This window comes from Excalfactoria chinensis, chromosome 4, assembly GCF_039878825.1.
Source record: "Excalfactoria chinensis isolate bCotChi1 chromosome 4, bCotChi1.hap2, whole genome shotgun sequence".
Classification (NCBI taxonomy): domain Eukaryota; kingdom Metazoa; phylum Chordata; class Aves; order Galliformes; family Phasianidae; genus Excalfactoria; species Excalfactoria chinensis.
The window spans coordinates 51759636-51778217 of record NC_092828.1 but is presented as its reverse complement, the minus strand read 5'-3'; the positions used below and the strand labels follow the sequence as shown (position 1 = coordinate 51778217).

The following is an 18582-nucleotide window of genomic DNA, read 5'->3' as shown; positions in this document are numbered from 1 at the left end:
GTATTTTTGTAAGAGCAGAATATGATTTCATCAATATTCCTAAAACAATAGCAGATTATTTGATGCGTGAAGTGTCTTACCACAAAACGGTATGGGTTGATCAAGAAACTTTTAAGAAAACAAAATCATGTTTGTACGTTGTGTTGCAAAAGGGGGAGATAAGAGAAGGATCTTTGGGGGGGGGAAAAAAAAGGAGAGGTACAGATATTCTGCAAAAGAAATCCGTTTTGCCTCAAGCCTTTGGCTTCTTACAGAACATCTGTCATATGGCAATTCCTTTCTAAACTTGTTGGGTTTTGCCTGAGCTTAATTCTCTGCAGAAATATTTGCTACAGGGCTGTTCTCTTTTCCTCTGTGTAAAATATTTAACAGAAAAACTGTATGGGCCTGTTCGTGTTCAAAATCTTTCTTTCCTAAAGGTTGCTGCTGTCAGCAGCTACATGTTTATGTAGCATTGTGAATACTTGCCTGGAGTAGAAGTGATATGCAGCGAATTTTAGCAGATGTTTAATATCAGTGTTACTTAGGTTTTTTTTTTAAATGATCCAGTAACACAGTAGCCCAGCACTTTTATTTATTTATTTATTTGTTGCTTCTACATATTAATGGAGTGGTAGAATAATGTAGCGAGTTGGTTGTCCTAGCATTTAAAGAGACTGGCTTATTTTCAAGGTTTGGTTTGTTGGTTGTTTTATTTTTTAACCTTTAGGATGAGAGTACCAGAAACTTTTACTTTTGTAACAACTTTGTAAAGCATTAGATGGTGTTACTGCTCTTCAGGAACTGAGGAAGGTCTCAGCCTGAGGTGAAGATTAATGGAGTTAATAGGAGAGCCTACCTCTCCATCAATGAAATGGCTTATTCCAGGAAAACTTAAATACCATTTTCTTTCTAGACAAAACTTTCTGGTTGCAATAAGATAAAACTTTCAGGTTGCAATAAGACTGTTTTTTATTCGGACGGTTTTAAAGTTTTCAGATGGATTTCAAAGTTATAAAATCACCGAAAATTCTTGGAATTGTTTAACTGTGTTTTTGAGTAGATTTTGAAAGCACATGTTTACCTCAATTTGGTGACACTGCTTGAGTTTTTCCTTGGGGTTTAGCTTTCTGCTTCTTCATCTGTAGAATCAGTTGCTCTCTGGACAAGTACTTGTGACCTCCCTCTGAATACAGTGTGTACTTAAAAGAGAGTAGGTAGTAGCATCATACGTTCAGGTGCATGCTCATAAAAAGCATGTGTTTGAGTCTTCTGGTACTTGTCTTCACAAAAGATCACAAGAAGTAGAACCGAGACAGAACATGGGTTTACATTTAAAGAGAGTCTATGAAGCTGAAATTAGTGATGTTGAGGAGCTGGTAGTTGTGAATATCCTGGGATGAGAACTGGAGGTACAATGCAATACGAGCAGATGGATGATGGGATAGATGAGCTGAATGGTTGTCAGCAGAAAGAGGGCTTGTGGGAACTGCAAGTAAAGGAGGGAGGAACAGTGCTGTGTGGTTTGCTTTCTTTTTTTTCTTTTAATGGTGGCACTTCTGGGCACCCAGTGCCTTTCTTCCTTTCTGTTACTCTGAAAAAAACTTGCTGGTGATGAATTATTTTGTCCTCTTCTTCAAACTTCTCCAAACAGCTCTGCTGTTTCCTCAGAAAATAAGTTCTGAACTGCAGTCATGTAACCAAAATACCTGTAAGCTGTCGAGTGATGGAGTGAGGGGGACAAAGGTTATACCCAGTGCTGGCTAAAAATTCTGGAAGAAGCTGAGCTGACCTTTTTGGGCTCCTGGACACTTGATGTTTCTTGCCCTGTTGTGTATTTGAGTGCTTGAGACACTGGAACAGGTTGCCCACTGCATTTGTGGATGCCCCCTCCTTGGAGATGTTCAAGGCCAGGCTGGGTGGGGTTTTCAGCGACCTGGTCTATGGGATGTGTCTCAACCTATAGCATGTGGGTTGGTGCTAGATGATCTTAAAGATCCTTTCCAACCCAAACAACTCTATGATTCATTTTTTGTTATCTCTCATTACTCTCAATGACAGTAGTATTGTTCAATCACAAAGCAAACCATCTCTTTTGAAATTGAAGACCTCATGTGAATTAAATGATGCTTGTATCTTTCAAAAGAAAACAACCCGAAAGAAATACCAACTCCTTATGAATTTTCAGGTGTTGTTTATGGTGGTTAAACTGATGTCACAAAACTTAACGTAGAAGTTTAGACAGTGCATATTTAATTTGTTTCTCTGTTTCAGTTCTTACTTTGCCCAAAAAGTCAGTTTTGTCTATTGCATTCTGTAAACTACAGTACTGTATGAGCTGAGACCCACTAAGGGATGGGAGCTCCAACATTTGTAAACTCTTACAAAACTTAGGCTAGCAAAAATATATACATACATAAATAAATCCAGAAGTCTTCCACAAGAAGAAACTGAGTACAAGTAGCAAATGCATCAGGTTAGAAACAGACGGTACTGAAGGTGGAGTTGGGTTTTGTTTGTCAAGGATGGGGCTGTCTTACTGCTAAGCAGTAAAGTGAAATCCTGAATCACCTTTAAGCGTACTAAAGTAAACTTGAGGAGGCTGCGTTACTCGGGCTTTGACTTGACTCTCCTACAGGATGTTTCCTCAAGCCTGATGTGGAAGATTTTGTCTGTGACAGTCTCAGAGTTTTGGACCTCATTTGTAAAATGCATGGAGTTGTAGGAGTGAGAGCCTCTGGTAATGCAGAGGCCAACCACAGATCTATTTGAGTTCTGAATGACAGCACAACTCTGTGGCTGTGAGTGTTTCTTGTTGTAACTTGGAGATGAATGTTAATATGCTGACACAAAGTAATTCAGCTTTTTTTTTTCTTAATAACAGATGGCTTCTTTCTCCACACATTTATTTATAGATTACAGGACTTATGTTTATGCCAACTAAAGCTTTAGACACCAAAACAAATGTTGAAATTTCTTAATCGCCTATTGAAAATCGTGTTCTTTGTAACTCTTTATTCAAGGGTGTCTACTCTTTTTGCCAGTGTTGACATGTGTGCCTTAGCCTGGTTTAACCTATAACTATTGGTAAACTTTTATGTTTCAAATAAGCAAAACCTGAAACAAACAAAAAACATGGAAACTGTGACTGAGAGCTGTCAGTAGAGGGCATCACTATCACTGGAGATTTTTGGAGTCAAACCATGTACAGTCCAATTTAACCTATTTTGCTTTTTTACTGTGAGGTATTGATCTGCTACTTAATGTGTAATTGTTGTATTCTGTGATCTTTTTTATTTAAGACAGGAACTATAGGAGAATGTGTTTTAATCTTGTGCTCAATTTAACATCTTATTCTGAATTCTTACCGGGTGTCTATGTGGAGATTGTCAGATTTAGAAAAAGAGTGGCACATCCAATGATAGCTAGAGCCGTTCTGTATTAATCATTGGTATGCTGTGGGTGGACAGGGACTTGCAGTAGCTACACAAAGCAAGATGCTTTTGCTCTTGCAATTTTAAGTAAAATTAGGGAGAAACTTGCTGAAAGCATCTGGCAGTACAGCGTTTTAAAGCTTTGTGAACAGGATGATGGGTACAGTGCTGAGTGTCACAAACCAGCATTTGATCTGCTGCTTCCCTTTAACAGACAATATTCATACTATTTGCTAAAATGTTGTGGTTTTTTTTTTTGTAGTTTTCAAAGATAACTAAGACTCCTGGCTTGTCAGAAGACATCGTGTGGAACTGCAAGACCCTGCTGAAGGAGAGAGATGTGGTTCTCAAGCTCATGAATAAATGTGAAGATATTTCAAATAAACTGACAAAACAAGTAACCAAAATTACTGAAGAAGGAGGTTGCAAATGGAACATAGAGCAACCCTCCATTCTGAACCAGAGGTATACATATGTATATATTACATTTGAGAGAGTTTTGGATAATAAGCTGTGTTTGAATTCCAGGATTTTCAGAATTGTTCCCTGTGAAGGTGCAACTGTAGGTCTTTGGCACACTGCAGCTCTTGGAGATCTACTCAGTGGTGCATGTGCATATTGCTTAAGGGAACGCAATAAATATTTTCAAGTCCATCAGGGAAGCTGGTGAGGAGAACGGTGATCATAACAGAATGGTCCAAAGATAAAACAGCTCTTTTTTTTTTTTAATGAATGTAGAATTTTGAGTGATGGGATCACAAGTTGTTCTGTTTTTCTTTTTGAAAAGAAAAACCAAAACCATTTATCTAAAGGGGAACCTTAATTATCAAGGATGCCAAATGACAATTCATCTGTAGCTGGTAACCTTCACATGTTTAATCACTGAGGACCTTGGTCAGGAGGCAGATGTGCAAAATGATTTCCAACTCTGTATCTAGCAGGAGAGTGCCATGCAAAAGCTCCAGTGCTTCTGCGTAAGGTTTACTGATCCTGAAGAAAGTACACAGTGGCAAGTTAGTATTCATTGGTTTAGTAGAGAGGTGTTCACATTTCTGGGGGCAGCCAGCCAGGAAAGTCTCCCACAAGTCCTCATTACTGGGTACTGCAGCCATGTATGTAACAGTGAGAGATGATAAAATATCATGGATTGGGTTAAGCTAGGTCATTCACAGAAAGCAAGGATAGCTGGTTGCAGCTGCAGTGCAGTTTCTTATGAGCAAATTTCTTCTAACTATATGGAGAAGCTGAAGGCAGTTTACTTGTGTTCCCAATAAAGTCAGCCCTCTCTCACAGGCTAGTTGTCTGTTCAGGACATGATCTGTATTTTTCCATGCATGGGTGCTTGAGGCATTTGCTGAAGGGGATGATTTGTTTTGGACACATGAATTGGTAATAAACTCCAAGAGAATATTCAAAGTGAGGACGAAGTTGAGGAGGGATGGCAGTGTGGAGCAGGGAGGAGAGTGGGACAAGGCATGGTATCATAATGGTTAAGAGGTATAAAGGTGAAACAGAAATGGCCAGCGTAGTACCTGAATGAAACTTACAAGGATGAGTGGTATATAGCAAAATAATTTTCTGTCAAAACAGAATAAGAAGGGGAATTGGTCAAGAATGCTTTGTGGATTATGTGTGGGGTTTTTTGTTTGGTGTCAGTATTGTCAATAATGTTTAATTCTTGGTATATTTAAGAAAATACTGTGTAACTGCTTTTAACTAGTTACCAATCACTGATTCAAAAGTAAGACATTTATTGATTCATTTGGTTGTTTAACGTGTATAAGAATTCCAGCACATTACTTAGTTCAGAAGTGGTTTCTGATATTTGGCTTGACTGATTACATGGAATTGGAGGTATGTTTTCACTATGCCAGGAGATTTTGAGTAGATTAAAATACAAGCAATGTTAAACATGCTGTACTGTGATAAACATAAGTTTAAAATTGTGTTTCATAGATAAACAAACGAAAGGCAGAAACATGGTAAACCTGATATTCTTCTATTTTCTTTTTTTTATCTTTTCTTTTTTTCCTTCAAGTTTGGAACTCAAGCCGTACCAGAAGATTGGTTTAAACTGGTTAGCACTTCTTCATAAACATGGATTGAATGGTATTTTGGCCGATGAAATGGTAAGTATGAAACTAATTATTTGATATTGGTGGAAAGTGTTGGAGATATCTTAGTTATAATTTATTTGATTTGGACTTCTTAAAGAAAAAACACGACAAACCAAAACCAAACATTTGTTTTAGCTAGTACAATTCAAATCACAAACAAGTTCTTCAAACGTTTTTTCATATCTTTTTCAATAGCAGTAGCTTCTAAGCTCTTTTTCTCAATTTGAAAGTTAAAGGTTACTTGAGATTTGTAGATACTGATAATTACAAGCCACATGGTCCTCTGATGTAATTAAACCAATTTGTAACACAACAGATAATTCTTGACCCATTCATTTTCATAGCTCTGTGCAGTTAAATAGAAAATTAACTCTTCTTGTCCCACAATGAGCTGTAGTGAGCCCATTACTTCTACCTTTCTCAGTCAGTTTCCAAATTGGTAGGTAACAATACAAAAAAAGCAGTACAAGCACTTCCTGCATCTCCAGAATTTTAGCCATGTATTGTCAATGTACCCCTCATTCCTGTTTTCTATCAGGATTAAAACCAGGACAGTTTATAGATTTGAAGTTTTCAGTGTTAGTTGCCTTTCATCTTATGACTTACAGTGAATGAGCAGATTGGTTTGCTTCACTAAGACTTAGGCAGAGTTTCTCCCATAATTTTCATGGCAGTAAGCATGAGCTCAAGAAAGTTTTCTGGTAGCTAAGATTAAAATTAATGGTATAAAAGACAGGTGAGTGAGCGTTGGCAGAAATGTAAGCTTATTGCGAACAAATCAGATTTCCATATTAAATCCTACTTCAGAAGTAGCTGGAGTCAGTTGCATAATTGGTTCTTACTGAAAGAAATGATTAGTTTCCAATTGAGCTGTTGTCTGAACCTCTGTTTCTTGAAGCCTTGAGGGATTAGCTGTACTAAAATGAAAAACTTCATAAATGAAGTAGGTGAATCGCTAATGCTCAAATATTGAGCTGAAAAGACTATTAACTTGACTGTTTGAGAAGGAATTGTTTTCTGAAAGCAATGCTGTTCGACAGAATGATTTGTCAGTGCAGATTTGTAGGTTTTAGTTATCACTGATCGGGTTGTATTGGTGTTAGGAGTATGGAAACTGTTACATTCTGGAGACTAAATTTTGTTTAAATGGATTTGTATTCTTGTAGGGCTTAGGAAAAACAATTCAAGCTATTGCATTTCTGGCCCATATTTACCAAGAAGGTGATAGAGGTCCACATTTGATAGTTGTGCCAGCTTCAACATTAGGTAAGTTGCAAGTCTGGAAGTTACTTGACTTTAAAGGAAAAGGAGAGAAATTGTGGATGGGCTATTAAAATTAGGATAACAATTTAAAGAAAGAAAATTCCCTAAGGAATTTGAAATGGAATGCAAACCATAGTGGAAGTATACTTGTTATAAATTAATTAGACCTTACATGGATTAATTTAATATATTGCACGTGATTCACAAAAAATAAAGCTGCTTGTTACAGTTTGAACTTTTTTAGCCAAGTCTTTTATTTAATGAGCATTGGCTGAAATTCCATATCTTCAGGCTGTGCTTATAGTTAACTTTTATTGCATTCAAAGCATTCAGTGCCTTTTTCCTCTTTGGTTTATACAGTCTTTTAAAGCAGATCAAAATCCTAGAACGATGAGGCTAATAGTGTGTTTTAATATTGTGTTTTGATTGTTTAATGAGATAGATCAATTAAAAGTGCAAAGAATATAGTAGAATGAAACACCTCAGCAAAGGTGATGAATTTTAGGATACTCTAGTTCCCTGCAGTTAAATTGGATTTATTGAAAGACTTTGAAAAAGAAAGTAGCAATTTTAATTAGGAAGAAAATACTGCTCTTAATTTTTGAAGCCAATACATATCTTACATTTCTTCTAACGCATCAAAAAAGGTTTCAGTTGCTCAAGACCTGTTTGAAAATGCCATTATCAATGTCCTTTTAAAACTTACTACAAACCATAAGTTTTTAAAGTAACTCATAAAAATGCATATAATTTAAAACCTGAGGTGTGAATGTGGGTGCTTTTATGAAGTGATATTTAGAGGCTCATAAATTGTAGCAGCAACTTTTGTTATTCAATGCTCTGAAAAGCACAGTCTGCCAACAACTTCTCAGACTTCTCTGTTGGAGGAACCGGTCATCCCCAGGCTGGGTCCAACCCAGGAATAAGACAAATGGCAGTTACCCTTCTGCAGTTGTATGTGATGGTTTGAGAATAACACTCATGCACCATGTACAGAGATGTTTGTCTTTGGCCTGGTGACATTTCTGGTGGCTGCTTTGATGGCTGCACACCTGGAAGTGGATCGAGTTCTGATATTTTGCCAATTCCTAGAGGCACTGTGTCTCCTGATGAAATGTTTCTAAATGAAAATAGTTGATAAATGAAGTGATTGCTTTTTGAGGAATTAATTCTTCTGGGGAAGAAATCAGACTGAGCAGTTAAGCAGTTTGGTAGACACTTATGTTGTTTTAGACCTGGTAAAATTTCTGATTTTAATAGGAGTTTAAAGTTTGAGCTACTTAAGCGATGGCAAGAGTCATATGGAAAAGGTTTGCTTATGTTAATCTGTTGTTTTTGAACTGCTGAAGAAGTCTTCTGAAGCCTTTCAAAGGAGGAGGCTTTGCAGTCTGATGATTGCTTCTCTTCCCTAAATGTTAACACACTTTTCAGCGTTTGGAAAGATAATTCTTAGCATTTGGGAGAATTTTAAGGTATTTGCTGTAAAGTCAGACTTTTGTTTTAATGCTGAGGTGGTTTTGGAATTATGCAAGGCATAAGAAGAAATAACTTGGGTTTTTTAATTGATATTTTATAGATAACTGGATAAGAGAAGTTAATCTGTGGTGTCCTGAACTGAATGTCCTTTTTTACTACGGTGAGCAATGTCATTTAGAAATTAATCCAGTCATACATTTGGTTGCATGTTCAGCCTCAGAAAACATTAATTGCTCATAGAAGCATTGTTTTTAGATAATCGTTTGTATGCAGGAAAACAAGATTATATATGTGTATATAATCTTGATTTTAGTATGTATTTAGATTTTAAATGCATATGTAGTTGTACTCATGTTTTTCCTTCCGTAGGATCCCAGGAAGATAGGAAACATCTCCGGGTTGACATTAGTAACAGAGCTGTAGATTTCAATGTCATTGTAACTACGTAAGTACGGTAATAAAAAAGCAAAAGGAATATAGTTACTGTCTACTGACCTCTAGTGATATAAGAAAATTTGATCTCTGCCAGTTGCATTTCACTAAAGGGCATGAAGCTTTCTTCGTTCTTTCTCTGGCTTGTTTGGCAAGAGTTAAAGCCTATGGAGATTGTTCTTTGCAATATCACTTAATGAGGGAGGTGTAAAGTGTGCTTTGCCGATGAAATACATAGAACGTATAACTAACAAGCAATATTTAGAACGTGATGACATGGAAAAGTAATTTCATCTTCTCCAAGTAATGATAAAAAGGCTTTTATTAATGCTGTAGCAGATACTATGCGTACATTGTAATACATTTGTGTGGATTTTTGGGAAGTGGCATGAAGAGCACTGGCTTATCAAGTAAACTATAATTATTTGACAATAGTAAACTTTGCTATGATCGATGATTTCTAGACAGTTTTACTTAAGGCCCCTACTGTTCTTTTCCGTAGCACTTAGTATTATACATAATATAATTTAGTTGTGGTAGCAGTATGTTTGTGTTAAGTTTGTGTTTTACATTACTTTTGTGATTTTATTCCTCTGACAGCTATAACTGTGCAATTAGCAGCTCGGATGATCGAAGTCTGTTTCGCAAGGTGAAGCTTAACTATGCAATTTTTGATGAAGGTCATATGCTCAAGAACATGAGCTCTGTACGCTACCAGCAGCTTATGAGAATTAATGTAAGAGACCTGGTTGTTGAGAGGATGGGGTGGGGGAGTGACTCCCTGGTGTTTTTTCCTGTTATCCTTATGGAAGGAAGGAACTTACATACACATGATGTTTCAGAAACTACAGTGTGCGGGTGGGCATAAGTTGTGTGGTTTCAGGAGTTCATTCTGCATTGTGATTTCTTTCAGGGGATGAGGTTCCTGTGAGATGTAGTTGGTTACTTACAGCATCGTTACAATTATGACAGTGGTTCAGTTTCAGTACTAAACAGTTTTCCAGTCTTTACTCACAGTAAAGATGGTGAAATTGCTTTTCTGAAAATGAAAATAACTTGTGCTGGAATACTGTAGTATTTAAGGATGTATTCTGATAGGACTGTACTAAAAAGGCTAACTTTGAAATAGCTTTTTCTTGAAGTTCGGAGCCTGATTCAATGGTGTTTTTAAAGATAAATTTGGAATAAGGAGTAATAATAATGACCGAATAAGAAGTAGTAACATACTTATGATCACTTAAATTATTACAGCTTGTTTTTCAATATTTTCACTAAAAGCATTTTTAGGAAGTTGATCATTAAGTTGATAAATTGCGGCTTGTACTTGCAGTTGAAAACTTGTGTGTAAAGTACTTGTTCACCTTAGAAAAAACAAAATATATGGGCACTAATTATCACATTAATTTTAATTAGGGGAAAAAATAACAACCAACTCAAAACACAGTACAGACAGGGAGGACTGTCTTACATACAGACTAGGCTTCTTGAGTAGTCTTACACTGATCTAAGGCCAGCTTTGCACAGACCCAGAAACATTTTTTTGAGTTCCCCCGAACAATTATTTCATGAAACTTAAGTATATTTAAAATTCAAATAGTTGTAGTATAGATATATCAGATAGATAGATAGATCAGGTTCACCTCAGTTCTCAATGAGCGATGTTGCTCTTTCCAGTATTAGTTTTTAACACATTCAACTATTGTTTCTCACTACTGTTTGTTTCTTTTCACTGGACAAATAGGCAAAGCATCGCTTACTGCTAACAGGAACTCCAGTTCAGAATAACCTGTTGGAATTGATGTCTCTCTTGAATTTTGTTATGCCACATATGTTCAGTAGCAGCACAAGTGAAATCCGAAGAATGTTCTCTTCAAAAGCAGTAAGTGTTGTATATTCTTTTCATGAAACTAACTTGTTTACTAATATCACTGCTGTTACCACTTGCTTCTTGGTACCTTGTAGAAACAGGTAGTGAAAATCTAGAAAATGAAACAGTAAAATAAACTATTTCAAGTGAGCATATATCATAATAGGATATCTCAGAATGCTAACTGTCCTGTTAGATCCGTCTCTTCGGGTTGAGTTCTCCATTTGTAAGAAGTCTTACAATAGTGGTGTTATTGTTGAAAACTTCACTCTGCAATTGAATTCTTGCAATATTTTCCATAGAAGACTGCTGAAGAACAAAGTGCATATGAAAAGGAAAGGATTGCACATGCGAAGCAGATAATAAAACCATTCATCTTGAGAAGAGTAAAAGATGAGGTAATGATTTATTTTTAAAATATTGATTCCTTGGTATCTGACAACCTCATAATCTTTGAGACTCATGGAATTTAAAGCCATGTTTCATCAGTGCTATTTTCACATGATAAGACTGAAGAAACTTGAGCTACTCATCATCTTGAAGATGTTTGCAAGAGTGTGACATGCTGTGGTAGTTTTGGATTTCAATGCTCACTATTTGTTTACTGCAGCTAGGAATTTTAGTTAGGAAAGATCACTAAAAGATCTTCCTACCCCCAGGTGGTTCAGCACTTCCTCCCAAGTTGGTGTCATTTGCATACTTACTGAGGGTGTGCTCAATCCTCTCATCCCGGTAGTCAGTAAAGATACTGAAGAGGACAGGCCCCAATATGGACCCCTGGAGATCACTACGCATCACTGGTCACCAGCTGGATTTAACTCCACTCACCACCACTCTCTGGGCTCAGCCATCCAGCCAGTCCTTTACCCAGCAAAGAGTGTATCTGTCTGAGCCATAGCCTGCTAGCTTCTCTGGGAGAGTACTGTGGGAGACAGTGTCGAAGGCTTTGCTGAAATCTAGGTACATAATACATAATGCAAGACAAGTTCTGAACTTGTAAGTCTAACTACTGACTCAGTTTCAATTAGCAAAGTTGCAGCCAATGGAAGAAGCTGGCATGAAGAAAATGAGTAGAATAGCTTAAGAGTAAGCTAAAAGAACTATTGTTTGCTGCAGTATGGTTTTCACCTGGTACGCTTTTATTTTCTTAGGTCCTTAAACAACTACCTCCCAAAAAAGATCACATTGAACTATGTGCCATGTCTGAGAAGCAAGAGCAACTATACTGTGATCTCTTAAACAAGCTGAAGAAAACTATGAAGGGTAACGGTATATGACAGTTTTGTTTCCTTTTTCTGGATTTTTTTTTTTCCTAAGCTTAGATTTCTGTTGAGTGGGATTACAAAGTTTTTGCTTTGTAAAGGTGTCTAGTACTCATAAAGTGACTATATCCCTTCTTTGATTTATTTTTAAATAGATGAAATATTGAATATAAGGAATATTCCTTAAAACTAATGTTCTCCTGAGAGATAAAGATACATCCAGATCTGTGCTGCTTCTGAATATATCTTACTTTTTTGTTGGCAGAGAAAAACTCTGATATGGGAAATGCAATGATGCAACTTAGAAAAATGGCTAATCACCCTCTCTTACATCGTCAGTATTACACAGCTGACAAACTCAAGACAATGTCAAAACTTATGCTCAAGGTAAGGTGATAAGATTCAGCAGCAATCCCTAATTCCTCAGAATTTTGAATGCAACTTGAATTTATTTTCATTGTCAGTCCTTGGACCAAAAGTGTGTGTTTGTAAATCTTAATTCACTGTTGCTGCTTTTTGTTTTTCTGCATCTGTCCAGTGTACCAGACGAATTCTGCATGTGTTTTAACACTCTGACTTCTAGAACAAACATTAAATGGAGAGAATAGTTCTGGGATTGCAGTCATCATCTTTTCTATGACCCCCACCCTTTAACACGTCATCCCTCCACACCAAAGCTTAAAACTATAATACTTAAGAAAATGTCTCAGGAGGAGGACATCTGAGTTTATTAGTATTTGCTGAGCAGCAAGGAATGTAGGCTATATAGACGTAAAAATAGGGCATTGATATATTGAAGTATTGAGGGTTTTTTCTTATCCATGTCTGGGGTTAGTGCCTGTGGAGTTGGAGAAAAATTGTTGCATCTATCTCAGAGTGCAAAAAAAAGAGATCTTGGGACACGCAGGAGGGTCTACTCCGAGAAATCTTCAGCTGGCTTTGAATATCTGTAGCTTTGCCTGATAAAGCTTGTCAGGATTGGGGGGAAGGGAAGATGTCATCCATTTTTATGAAGGATTTTTGTCCCTTTTTTATTCCTTCTCATGCCATCGTACTCTCCAGATGTGGCTTTTCTTTTCCTCTTTCTTCCAGGCATGACATCCCTCTACCCGCCCTACATCTTGGGCTGGGCTTCCCATGTCTTCTACCATCTAACCAAGGATTGGATCTCCCTTTTAGGGGATGTGTCTTCAGGGGAAGAGGTCTGATACAGGGGCAAAAGATCGTAGGGCTTGATGGGAACTAGGTAATGGCTGTGGAGGTTGAGCATATACTTAGTTTTTGGTAGCACAAACTCCTGTAAGAGCTAAATTTTAAAGTGACAATCTTCTTTTATAAACCTGGGGTTACAGATTTCATCTTTTGTTGCTTGCATGAGCCATGCTCTGGCATTTGTCAGTGTCTAGTTGTGCTACTTTTTGTTCTTGCAGAATTTGTGGATGTAATTGTGTGTTTGTTTGTTTTTTTCTTGTCCATGTATCAAGATTGCATACTGTATTATTTTCCTTCATTTTTGCTAATAGGAACCCACACATTGTGATGCTAATCCTGACCTTATCTTTGAAGATATGTCAGTAATGACAGATTTTGAACTGCATTTGCTTTGTAAGCAATATTCTCATGTCAGTGACTTCAAGTTAGACATGGATCAGATTTTGGATTCGGGAAAGTTTAGAGTATTGGAACGCCTTCTATCTGACCTTAAAGAGAAGGTTGGTACTACAAATGGTTGAAGTGTCCTTTACTGTCTGTCTAATGGCTGGCAGAAAAAAACCTCACCGTCTGGTCACCAGCAGCTGTATGTGCTACTCAGTTGCTTTTGTGTGGAGTATGACAGTGTGATTTAATGTGTGTGCAGTGCACTGCTTTTAACATGTAGTCCTATTTTTGTATGTCGATCTATAGAGAAGAAGATTATACAATGAAAGTAAGCTTCCTCATTTTTCCAAGTGTTGAGTGCTGTATCCCAAGTTAACATGACAATTAGTAGGAAGGCACAGTATCACTTTCACAGCTGATAAGTGTTGAATCATCTGACTTTCTTTTGGCCATTAAGACTATTAATTTGGCTTAATACATGATTGTTTTAGCATAAACATAAGATGTCACTGTTTTGAGGTATGAACTCAAGCTGGCTTATTTTGCAAATAAGCATGTAGCCAAATAATTTAAGAGGGAGCTATGGTATGGGGAAAAAAGCTCATTTAACAGTTTTTAGCAAAAATATTTTTATAGATCTGTCATTCTTGCATTTGATTTGTGATTTCTAGGTTGCTTAATTGACCTAAGTACAAAATAACTCAAAAACTTCTGTCTCTAACTAAAGGTGGATTACACAACAGGAATACTGGACATGTTTTACTAAAAGTCAGTCTGCATCGTAGTAATTTCAGCTTAGTCTTTTAGTTTAGAAATCAGGGACTCAAAGTAAAATCAGTTTTTAAATGCAAATAATATTTGTGTATTGTATTTGTGTAGTATAACATTTGTGTAGTTTATCATCTTTAACTGAAGTGGTATTTTGCTTTGTCATTTCCAGGGTGACAGAGTTGTGTTGTTTAGCCAGTTTACAATGGTACTGGATATCTTGGAAGTTTTCCTAAAGCATTGGCAGCACAGATATATTAGGTTGGATGGAAAAACACAGATTTCTGACAGGTGTGTGAATTTCTGTTTGTTTTCTGAAGTCAGTTGAAGAAATGGAAGTGCCGCTTGCACAGAGGGTCTGACTTAATAACCCTTGTTTTCTAATATATAGAATTCTGTAGTTGCTGGGAATTGACTCTAGTAGGAGTTTAATGTTGAATTTCAGATTGTCTTAATAAGGATGAGTCTGAAAAGTGAGTTTAGATGATCAGATTATCATCTTAGCACATCAAACGGGAAAACTTTCACCTTTGCTATAAATGATGTTTTGATTTGCTTTTATGTCAGCACGACTTAACAAAACCTCATGTGTAGGCATTTCCCGTTTCATGAATTCTTTTTTCAGATGCTTTCCTTTGAATTATCAAGTTATTGGTATGATGTTACTTCACACTCACAGCTGAAATCTCTACTCTTCTTAACTTTCATATGCAATTAGTACAAGGCAGTCATGAACCTAAATTCTTCACTCTCGTGTCACCTGTTTTGCCATACCTCAGTCCTCCTCATCCTCCTTCAACAGTTTGCATTCAGTGATGATAACCCAAGATCTTTTTCCAAACATCACTTCATTCCATTCTCTGTCTTGTCACTCTCAAAATATGTTCTGGTTACCCCCTAGCATTGTTACACCTTTTCCTTTATGCCTAACATCTATACTTTTGAGTTGCTTTGCAACACCACTGGCCTCTTCTTCACATCGTAATCTTAACTTCTATGTTCAACTCTGAAGCAAGAATGTTGTTTTCTAAAACCTGATGTATGTATTCCTGTGTTCTGTAGGATACATCTAATAGATGAGTTCAATACAGATATGGGTATATTTGTGTTCCTTCTGTCAACCAAAGCTGGTGGCTTGGGGATCAATCTGACCTCAGCAAATGTTGTTATTCTTCATGACATTGATTGCAATCCATACAACGATAAGCAAGCAGAAGATCGATGCCATAGAGTAGGTCAGACAAGGTAAGTCTTCTTAATTATGATGCTTGTTTTTCTTGGAGGCAAACAGTTTGATTTAAAGATTCTATTTTAATCAGATTTCTCTAAGCCATCTCTGAATTGCTTGGCAGCTAGATGGTTGCACTTGTCTTACAATTACATGTTGTAGGTGGAACTAACCTTAACTACATTCTACTCTTCATTTTTCCTCAGTTCATATCTGTTCTTAGCACCAGATACTTACTTAAGGACTGGTCTGAAGTCATTGGAACTGGTTGAAAAAGCTGTTTGTTTTCTTCCAAAGACTTCTGAACTTTAAAATGCCACACTGTTGTGAAGAATAAATCAGTCTTCTGCCTTATAGTTTTCAGTAAGGAATAAAAGGAATGAGTTGTGAGCAATAGAATGCTCTTAGTAAATGGTATTTTGCCTGTAGTATGGAATTTGAGGAATGTTCAGTTGTTTCTGTTAACATAAGTTTTTTGAGACTGTACTGACCCTTGTGCTGGCTGAGTATAGGAGAAAACAAGTTTTCTGTCAGTATGGAGCATAACTGGTCCAAAGAGGAAAACTGTCTGCTTTGGTATTGCCTCTATTATTTTTCTTCCTTGTTGTAAACTACTGCAAATTACTTTACTCAAGCAAAGGCTTAAATCCTTTCCTTTTACACTAATCCAGAGAAACTGTAAAGATGTATTCATCCTCCTTTGTGCTTTTCAGAGAAGTAAAAGTCATAAAGTTGATCAGTAAAGGAACTATTGAAGAATCCATGCTCAAAATGAACCAGCAAAAATTGAAGTTAGAACAAGATATGACTGCAGCGGATTTGGGTAAGTCTCTTGCTAGTAATGATTTCCCCTTATGTGACTTAAGGAGATCACTGCAATATATTATTCCAAAAAAACTGCACTCAGATTGAAGATGAGACAATTTTGTTCCACTTTGAACTGGAAAAATATGTCATGTCAGTTGACTTTTGAGTTCGACATGAAGTGCCCCTTGACTCTAACACACAGACCAAATGCTTGCAAGTGGAGGATTGTGTACAGTTACGGGATTCTAGGCTTTCGTCATTGTATGTAAAATACTTATTGCTCTACTATTGTATGTTTTTATCCTTCAGGAGAAGAAGGGACCATTCCAGCAGATATAGCCACGTTATTGAAAGCCTCACTAGGTCTCTAAAATGTAAATAGGTGGAATTTAAGGAAGAAGTGTAATGCCATACCCCCAAGGACTCTTCTGTTACTGATGACCATGAGATTTATGAAGTTTTATAACTTTTTGTAGTTTCTTCATTTTATTCCTCATGGTATTGATAGTTTTTAACACTGGTAGCATTCTTTCGAAGCTCAAAAACAGAAACAGTACAAATCTACCAACATCAGATGCTGATGAAATACTATTTTACAGGACGTTTTTCAAAATGGGGACCTACGTAGTAATTGTTTTATTAAATCTGCTACTGCTTCAGATTTGTCAGTATTTTTGTAATTATTTCTACCTCCAGACATATAAATAAACTGTCTGTTTCACTGGATTATGCTTGTAGATTTCTTTTATATGTGCCTTATTTGACAATGCTTAAGTCTGTTTCTGCTTGTTCTGGTTCATTTGATGTATTGTCCTGGTTTTGTATCAGTTTGTTCAAATAAAATTCTATACATTATCAGGTTGTTCTCACGTTGTGCTTATTGGGAAAGGAGGGTGGGATTGGTAACTTGCATGCTACAAATCAGAGGCAGCTTTCAGACTGTCAAAAATTCTCCATTTGAACTGACTTCTCTTTATGTTAGTAAATATTTACTATTATTTCATTATATTCAAATAAAAGTTGTGTTAGAATGCACATTATGAAAATGGGAATTCCTGTCTGTAGCAGAAATGCTAAGTTATGGCCTGAAGCAGTGATGGAGCACCTGGTGGGAAGGCAGAGCCAACCCAGGGGAGCTCAGGTGCATGCAAGTGTTGGCAGTGGAGGCAAGGGTATTTTGCTGGAGACTCCTGCCCACCTATGGCCTTCTTGAAGGTAAGCAGCTTCTTTCCTTTATTTCTGTGCCCACCATCGTTGTATTTGAGCAGGCCTCACTTGCTGCAGCCTAGGACCTTGCTACTCTGCTGTTACTGCTGCACTTACCTTTGTATTACACTACTAAATTGAGTTTTCTGCTCAGTTTGTAATGTTTTTGGTTAGTCCTGGGAGATACCATGTGTAAAGTCTGACAGAGAAGTGCCTTAGTCGTAAAACTTACGTCACAAAGTTACAGAACTGTAGGGATTGGGATTGGAAAGGACCACTAGAGATCATCGAGTCTAACCTCCCCACTAAAACAGGTTCCTAAAGCAGGTTCCATAGCTAGGTGTGCAGACAGATCTTGAATATCTCTGTAGAAGGAGCCTCCGCAACCTCTTAGCACAGCTTGTTCCAGTGTTCCATCACTGACAGCAAAGAAGTTCTTCATTGTGTTAGTATGGAGCTTCCTGTTCCAGTTTCTGCCTGTTGCCCCTTTGTCTTTCATTTGCTTACCACCCTATTTGTCCCTATCAACTTGACTCCTGCATTTCAGATATTTATAAACAGTGATGAGATTCCCTCTTAGCCTTCCTCAGACTGAAAAGTCTCAGATCTCTCAGCCTTTCCTCATATGGGAGTTGCTTCAGGCCCTTATTGCATTTGTTGCCCTGTGCCGGATTCTTTCTAGATGTATGGGAGATTGGTAATCACAGCCTGAACCTCTGATTAATCAGCTGAGGCAAGTGTGGGGTCAGCTGTGGGAGCACAGGTGAGAGTGATGTAGCTGTGCTCCCAGAAGGGGTGGAGCTCAACTCCACCTCCTCTGAGACCTCATTTAAGGGCTGACTCCCACTGATGCAGCATCTCTTGGAGACTGCTCTCTAGTGAGGACCACCTCAGCTTCTTTGGCTAAGGCACCACCACTGGTGAGTTTCCCTTTGCTTATTACTTCTGTACATTTGTTACCATCTTTGCTACCATCTGTATACTAACAACCAATACACTAGATCACTGTCTTTTTTTTTCTTCATTTTTAACTTGGGAGCCTACAACTGAACACAGTACCACATGAATGGCATCACCAGGGCAGAACAGAGAGGAGGGATAACTTCTCTTGACCTGCTGCTGGCAGTGCTCCTTTTGATTCACT

The 18582-nt window shown here is 37.3% G+C and overlaps 1 protein-coding gene across 4 annotated transcripts in view; it reads left to right on the top strand.

Annotated features, from left to right (window-relative positions):
- Window positions 1–17091, top strand: part of SMARCAD1 (SNF2 related chromatin remodeling ATPase with DExD box 1) — a 37267-nt gene extending 20176 nt beyond the window's left edge. For 2 of the 4 annotated variants that reach the window (XM_072336172.1, XM_072336173.1), the window contains exons 10-24: window positions 3676–3878; window positions 5452–5542; window positions 6697–6796; window positions 8370–8429; window positions 8639–8714; window positions 9302–9437; window positions 10443–10580; window positions 10871–10966; window positions 11720–11837; window positions 12096–12217; window positions 13354–13542; window positions 14370–14488; window positions 15260–15442; window positions 16139–16248; window positions 16542–17091. In XM_072336172.1, coding sequence (XP_072192273.1) covers window positions 3676–3878; window positions 5452–5542; window positions 6697–6796; window positions 8370–8429; window positions 8639–8714; window positions 9302–9437; window positions 10443–10580; window positions 10871–10966; window positions 11720–11837; window positions 12096–12217; window positions 13354–13542; window positions 14370–14488; window positions 15260–15442; window positions 16139–16248; window positions 16542–16603 — 1803 coding nt within the window. In that variant the 3' untranslated portion in view covers window positions 16604–17091. The remainder of the gene's footprint in view (window positions 1–3675; window positions 3879–5451; window positions 5543–6696; window positions 6797–8369; window positions 8430–8638; window positions 8715–9301; window positions 9438–10442; window positions 10581–10870; window positions 10967–11719; window positions 11838–12095; window positions 12218–13353; window positions 13543–14369; window positions 14489–15259; window positions 15443–16138; window positions 16249–16541) is intronic. The other 2 variants (XM_072336174.1, XM_072336175.1) reach the window with 2 other exon arrangements.
- Window positions 17092–18582: the final 1491 nt, after the last annotated feature.